Source organism: Rattus norvegicus, chromosome 3 (assembly GCF_036323735.1).
Source record: "Rattus norvegicus strain BN/NHsdMcwi chromosome 3, GRCr8, whole genome shotgun sequence".
NCBI classification, from domain to species: Eukaryota; Metazoa; Chordata; class Mammalia; order Rodentia; family Muridae; genus Rattus; species Rattus norvegicus.
Window position 1 is genome coordinate 94,911,925 of NC_086021.1, and position 7,144 is coordinate 94,919,068.

General features: G+C 35.7%; 1 protein-coding gene across 1 annotated transcript; it reads left to right on the forward strand.

The window, feature by feature from the left end:
- Nucleotides 1–2,558: 2,558 nt before the first annotated feature.
- Or4c105b (olfactory receptor family 4 subfamily C member 105B) lies at nucleotides 2,559–3,488 on the forward strand. Its single transcript, NM_001000637.1, has one exon. The coding sequence runs from the start codon at nucleotides 2,559–2,561 to the stop codon at nucleotides 3,486–3,488; it is 930 nt and encodes a 309-aa protein (NP_001000637.1).
- Nucleotides 3,489–7,144: the final 3,656 nt, after the last annotated feature.

Below are 7,144 nucleotides of genomic sequence, written 5' to 3' on the forward strand. Positions count from 1 at the left end.
CTCAACATAATATATTAACACAATGCATGCTAGATTCAAATACTAAATTTATTATCAAATATATTTAGCTTTATAGAGAGAAGATATTAAGACATATTATGTTCATTGGATATACATGAATACTTCAATTATTTCGCACTGAATACTCTCATTCCTGAGGACTTCTTCTTAACACTCACAGTGTATACTGAAAGCTGAAGCTACTGAGGTATATCTTTTAATAGTGCTACACTTGGTATATTCTTTGACTTTTGTACACAAGAGTTTGATTAATTGGGATTTGCGATAAAATTATAGACTAAATCAACCTGACTCTAACTTTTCAAGATATTTGGTAAGTAGTTTGCATTTACTAATATCAGATGATAAAAGCACTGTAGATGATTAGGTGAATTAAATGTACCTGTCACTGTTTTACGCTGAAATACCTCTTTTAATTACTGAAGCTAATCATGAGATGGAGTATAGTCTTTGGCTTCACGATACAACAAAATTATTAAATATATCAATATTAAGTTAGTAAATATGAGTTTTTTATTCCAAGCATGAGCACAGATAATTCATTCTGAGGTCATGTACTATAGATCCTAAAAATCTCTGTGGCTTCTGGCTAGGTGGTAGAGACACATGCCTATAATTCCAGCATCGTGAAGGCAGAAGCAGGTAGATTTATATGATTAGAGACCAGCCTTATCTACAGAGTGAGTTTGAAAATAGCCAGAGCTATAGAGATAAAGCTTGTCACAAAACAAAACAAAACAAAACAAAACAAAACAAAACAAACAGGAAGACAAACCTGTGGCTCCTTTGCAGTTATTAGAAATGAATTCTTCTTAAGCTTATTGGAAGTTTAAGTGTTTCTCCAAATTGGTACCAAAATTATCAATTATGCATGTCCTGTAGCTACATTAAGGCTTAAAAAATAAATTATATGCTTGTATTTCATCCCATGCTTTCACATTTTAAAAAATTCTCATAGCACATTATATATTACAATTTTTATTCTTGTTTTACAGAGATATAATGAAGCAGGTATGTGAGCCTCCAGAATATAGACACAAAGAGAGTGACAAGGGGATATAACAGAATTCTCATTTGGTGCATATGATTCATGAACTGACATACTTGGCCACAGTTTTAGTACATCTCCACAGTGTTCATCACTGCTTTACAATCTCTATTATATAATGATACATGAGAAAGGTGATGTAAAGATGGACTGAGATGAAAGAGAACTTCTAAGAATATTTCAATCCTCACTGTCATATTGGATAAAATATAAAAAAAATACATTTCAGCCTATGATCCTTAACCCATAAATCAGCCTCAAATAGTTTTTTCTGAAATTGTTTGAGACTATGGAAATCATAAAGTAAATAATCATTAGTACTTATAACCAATATCTACATAAATATGGAGTTGAATTATTTGAAAGGCTTAATACTTCCACTTTTGAGAGATAAAATTTAGAAAAAACAGAGTACAACAAGACTGAATATTTTGCTAACTTGAAGCACAAGACAATTTCTCTGTTACCATAATACATAGGACTTATGAACTTTTGTAGATAAATTATGTGAGCATCTCTTTTGTGTATATGAACATGTAAACCAGTAATCATTTTTAAAACTCTCAGTAGACAGTACTTAGTGATTTTATTCAATATTTTTACTTATAAATTGATAGTAGTTCTTTTCTCTACATTGGTAAAACAATAACAATATAGGCTATACAAGCAGTAAAGGCAGCATTGTGTGTAAAGTACTCAGTAACAATCAAGGCAGGAATAGACTTGTCACATACTATTTCACAGAGATTTATTAAGTATTACAAAGTCTTTTGCCCATTTCTTTCACTGGAATTTCAGTATTATTTTCCCTAAACACTCACATTAGATTATGTTCTGTTTTCTTGCTTTTTATTGTCTTGAAATTCCATATAACATGCTGAATTGATTTTTGGTTTTTAACACTTGCATTTTCATGTGTGAATTTTAAAGAATCTAAAATTAATATTTTATTAACATGGATCTTTATCTACCTTTTATTACTAATAGAATGTCAGTATGTTTCAGCCAATGTATTATTGAATGATGATAGTACAAAGTTTCTTTTCACTCAAATTCTCTCTTCTTCTCATATCACAATTTAACATTGAAGGCTGTCTATTTCCTACTAATAAAGTATTTTGATGGCTACTGAATTAAATTACTACATCCCATATTATATTTCTGCCTTTGCCTTTCTCTCCAAGTTTAATCCAACCTTCTTTAAAAAGACTCATAGTCTTCAAAAATCATTCAGCCTACTTGAGACTGTTTAGTATATTTATAAAAAGCATTGATCCTGTTCATTCTAATTTCAGCTATCTTCACTGAGGAGACAATTCTGTATTCTTAAATATCTGTAAGTATCAAGAAAACTTTCTGAAATATTACAAACTTGTTATATTTCAGTAATTAACATAATCAAAGAATTAAATATTAGCATAAATAAATTATAAAAACATGAGTATGCATCATTTTTTCCAGGAAATAAGATTGACTCCTGATAATTTAGATGGAAATTAGGAACAACGTGACCGAGTTTGTTCTTCTGGGGCTCACACAGAATCTACACATGCAGAAAATCGTATTTGTTGTGTTTTTGGTTATCTATGTTTTCTCTGTGGTGGGAAATTTGCTTATTTTGATCACCATTACGAACAGCCAACTGTTGGGGGCACCTATGTACTACTTCCTGGCCTATCTCTCCTTTATTGATGCCTGCTACTCCTCTGTCAATACACCTAAACTGATTTTTGATTCACTCCATAAAAAGAAATCTATTAAATTCAATGGGTGCATGACCCAAGTTTTTGCAGAACATTTCTTTGGAGGAGCTGAGATTATCCTGCTAACTGTGATGGCTTATGATCGCTATGTAGCCATCTGTAAACCCTTGCACTATGCAACCATCATGAACCGACAACTCTGTAACATCCTTGTGGGTGTGTCATGGGTTGGAGGCTTTCTTCATGCAGGTATACAAATGCTTTTCATGATTGGATTACCTTTCTGTGGCCCTAATGTCATAGACCACTTTATGTGTGATCTGAACCCCTTGCTTGCTCTCGCCTGTGTTGATACCCACATTCTAGGACTCTTTGTTGCTGCCAACAGTGGCTTCATCTGTCTGTTGAACTTCCTCCTACTGCTTGTCTCCTACCTGGTCATCCTTCACTCCCTAAAGAACCACAGTGCAGAAGGAAGGCGCAAAGCTCTCTCTACCTGCGTTTCTCACATTACAGTGGTGGTTTTATTTTTTGTGCCCGGCATATTTGTATACATGCGACCTGCAGCTACATTACCCATTGATAAAGCAGTTGCTATTTTTTATACTATAATAACTCCCATGTTAAACCCATTAATCTACACCTTAAGAAATGCTCAGATGAAAAATGCCATTTGGAAATTGTTTAGTACAAACATTAATTCAGATGAAAAATAAAGCAAAAATTATGTGTCTTCAGATAGACTGGAGAAAGAGTGAAATGGACATTTTGGTTGACTTTATTTTCTCCATCTTTATTAAATTGGGTATTTCTTATTACATTTCAATTGTTATTACCTTTTCCAGTTTCTTGGCGAACATCCTGCTAACCCCTCCCTTCGTCTTGAGTTCCCCTCCCCAACCTCCCCCCTTACCGCCCTCCCCCCAACAGTCACATTCACTGGGGGTTCAGTCTTGGGAGGACCAAGGGCTTCCCCTTCCACTGGTGCTCTTACTAGGATATTCATTGCTACCTATGAGGTTGGAGCCCAGGGTCAGTCCATGTATAGTCTTTGGGTGGTGGCTTAGTCCCTGGATGCTCTGGTCGGTTGACATTGTTGTTCATATGGGGTCTCAAGACACTTTAAGCTCTTTGAGGCCTTTCTCTGATTCCTTCAACCAGGGGTCCCATTCTCAGTTCAGTGGTTTGTTGATGGAATTTGCCTATGTATTTGCCATATTCTGGCTGTGACTTGCAGGAGGTATCTACATCGGCTTCCTGTCAAACTGCACTTCTTTGCTTCATCCATCTTATCTAGTTTGATGGCTGTATATGTATGGGCCACATGTGGGGCACGCTCTGAATGGGTTTTCCTTCAGCCTCTGTTCTAAACTTTACCTCCCTATTCCCTTCCAATGGTATTTTTCTTCCCCATTAAAAGAAGTAGTGAAGCATTCAGATTTTGGTCATCCTTCTTGAGTTTCATGTGTTCTGTGCATCTAGGGTAATTTGAGCATTTTTGGCTAATATCCACTTATCAATGAGTGCATACCATGTGTGTTTTTCTGTGATTGGGTTACCTCACTCAGGATGATATTTTCCAGTTCCATCCTTTTCCTTTGAATTTCATAAAGTCATTGTTTTTGATAGCTGAGTAATATTCCATTGTACAAATGTACCACATTTTCTGTATCCATTCCTCTGTTGAAGGGCATCTGGGTTCTTTCCAGCTCCTGGCTATTATAAATAAGGCTGCGATGAACATAGTGGAGCATGTGTCTTTTTTGTATGATGGAGCAGCTTTTGGCTATATGCCCAACAGAGGAATAACTGGGTCCTCAGGTAGTACAATGTCCAATTTTCTGAGGAACCTCCAGACTGATTTCCAGAATGGTTGTACCAGTCTGCAATCCCACCATCAATGAGGAGTGTTCCTCTTTCTCCACATCCTTGGCAGCATTTGTTGTTGCTGGAGTTTTTGATCTTAGTTATTCTGATTGTTGTGAGGTGGAATCTCAGGGTTGTTTTGATTTGCATTTCCCTTAGGACTAAAGATGTTGAACATTTCTTTAGGTGTTTCTCAGCCATTCGATATTCCTCAGCTGTGAATTCTTTGTTTCGTTATAAACTCCATTTTTAATAGGGTTATTTGCCTCCTTGCAGTCTAACTTTGTGAGTTTTTTGTATACTTTGGATATAAGCCTTCTATCAGTTGTAGGATTGGTAAAGATCTTTTCCCAATCTGTTGGTTGCCATTTTGTCCTAACAACAGGGTCCTTTGCCTTACAGCAGCCTTGTAGTTTTATGAGATCCCATTTGTCGATTCTTGATCTTAGAGTATAAGCCATTGGTGTTTTGTTCAAAAAATTTTCTCCAGTGCCCATGTGTTCGAGATTCTTCCTCACTTTTCTTCTAGTTTTAGTGTATCTGGTTTGATGTGGAGGTCCTTGATCCACTTGAACTTAAGCTCTGACAGGTTGATAAGAATGGATTGATCTACATTGTTCTACATGCTGACCTCCAGTTGAACCAGCACCATTTCTGCAAATGCCATCTTTTTCCCATTGGATGGTTTTGGCTCCTTTATCAAAAATCAAGTGACCATAGCTCTGTGAGTTCATTTCTGGGTCTTCAATCCTATTGCACTGCTATATCTTCCTGTGTTGTACCAATAACATACAGTTTTTTATCTCTATTGCTCTGTAATACTGCTTGAGTTCAGGGATAGTGATTCCCCCGGAAGTCCTTCTATTGCTGAGGATAGTTTTATCTATCCGGGGTTTTTTGTTATTCCAGATGAATTTACAAATTGTTCTGCCTAACTCTCTGAAGAATTTGGTTGGAATTTTGATGGGGATTGCATTGAATCTGTAGATCGCTTTTGATAAAATGGCCATTTTTACTATATTAATCCTGCCAATTCAAGAGCATGGAAGATCTTTCCATCTTCTAAGATCTTCAATTTCTTTCTTCAGCAGGTTGAAGTTCTTATCATACAGATCTTTCACTTGCTTGGTTTAAGTCACACCAAGGTATTTTATATTATTTGGGACTATTAATGAAGAGTGTCGTTTCCCTAATTTCTTTCTTGGCTTGTTTCTCTTTTGTGAAGAGGAAGGCTACTGATTTATTTGAGTTAATTTTATACCCAGTCATTTTGCTGAAGGGGTTTATCAGGTTTAGTAGTTCTCTGGTGGAAATTTTGTGATCACTTAAATATACTATCATATCATCTGCAAATAGTGATATTTTAACATCTTCCATTCAAATCCATATCTTTGATCTCCTTTTTGTGTCTGATTGTTTTGGCTAGGACTTCAAGAACTATATTGAATAAGTATGGAGAGAGTGGGCAGGCTTTTCTAGTCCCTGATTTTAGTGGGATTGTTTCACGTATCTCTCCATTTAGTTTAATATTAGCTACTGGTTTGCTCTACATGTATTTTACTATATTTAGGTATGGGCCTTGAATTCCTGTTATTTCCAGGACTTTTATCATAAAGGGGTGTTGAATTTTGTCAAATGCTTTCTCAGCATCTAAAGAAATGTTCATGTGGTTTTTATCTTTCATTTTGTTTATATAGTGGATTACGTTGATAGTTTCCCATATATTAAACCATGCCTGCATACCGGGGATGTAGCCTACGTGATCATGATGGATGTTTGTTTTGTTGTGCTCTTGGATTCGGTTTGCCAGAATTTTATTGAATATTTTTGCATCAATATTCATAAGGGAAATTGGTCTGAAGTTCTCTTTCTTTGTAGGGTCTTTATGTGATTTAGGTATAAAAGTAACTGTAGCTTCACATAAAAGGAATGTGGTACCACTCCATCTGTTTGAATTTTGTGGAATAGTTTGTATAGTATTGGTATGAGGTCTTCTATGAGGGTCTGATAGAATTCTGCACTGAACCCATCTGGACCTGGGCTCTTTTTGGTTGGGAGACTTTTAATGACTGCTTCTATTTCTTTAGGAGTTATGGGTTGCTTAAATGGATTATCTGTTCCTGATTTAACTTTGCTACCTGCTTTCTATCTAGGAAATTTTCCATTTCCTCCAGATTTTCAAGTTTTGTAGAATATAGCCTTTTGTAGTATGATCTGATGATTTTTTGAATTTCCTCTGATTCTGTTGTTATGTCTCCCTTTTCATTTCTGGTTTTGTTAATTTTGACACACTCTCTGTGTCCTCTGGTTAATCTGGCTAAGGGTTTATCTATCTTGTTGATTTTCTCAAAGAACCAACTTTTGGTTCTGTTGATTCTTTGTAGAATCCTTTTTGTTTCTACTTGGTTGATTTCAGCTCTGTGTTTGATTATTTCCTGCCTTCTACTCCTTCTGGGTGTATATGCTTCTTTTTGTTCTAGAGCCTTTAGGTGTGCTGTCACACTGC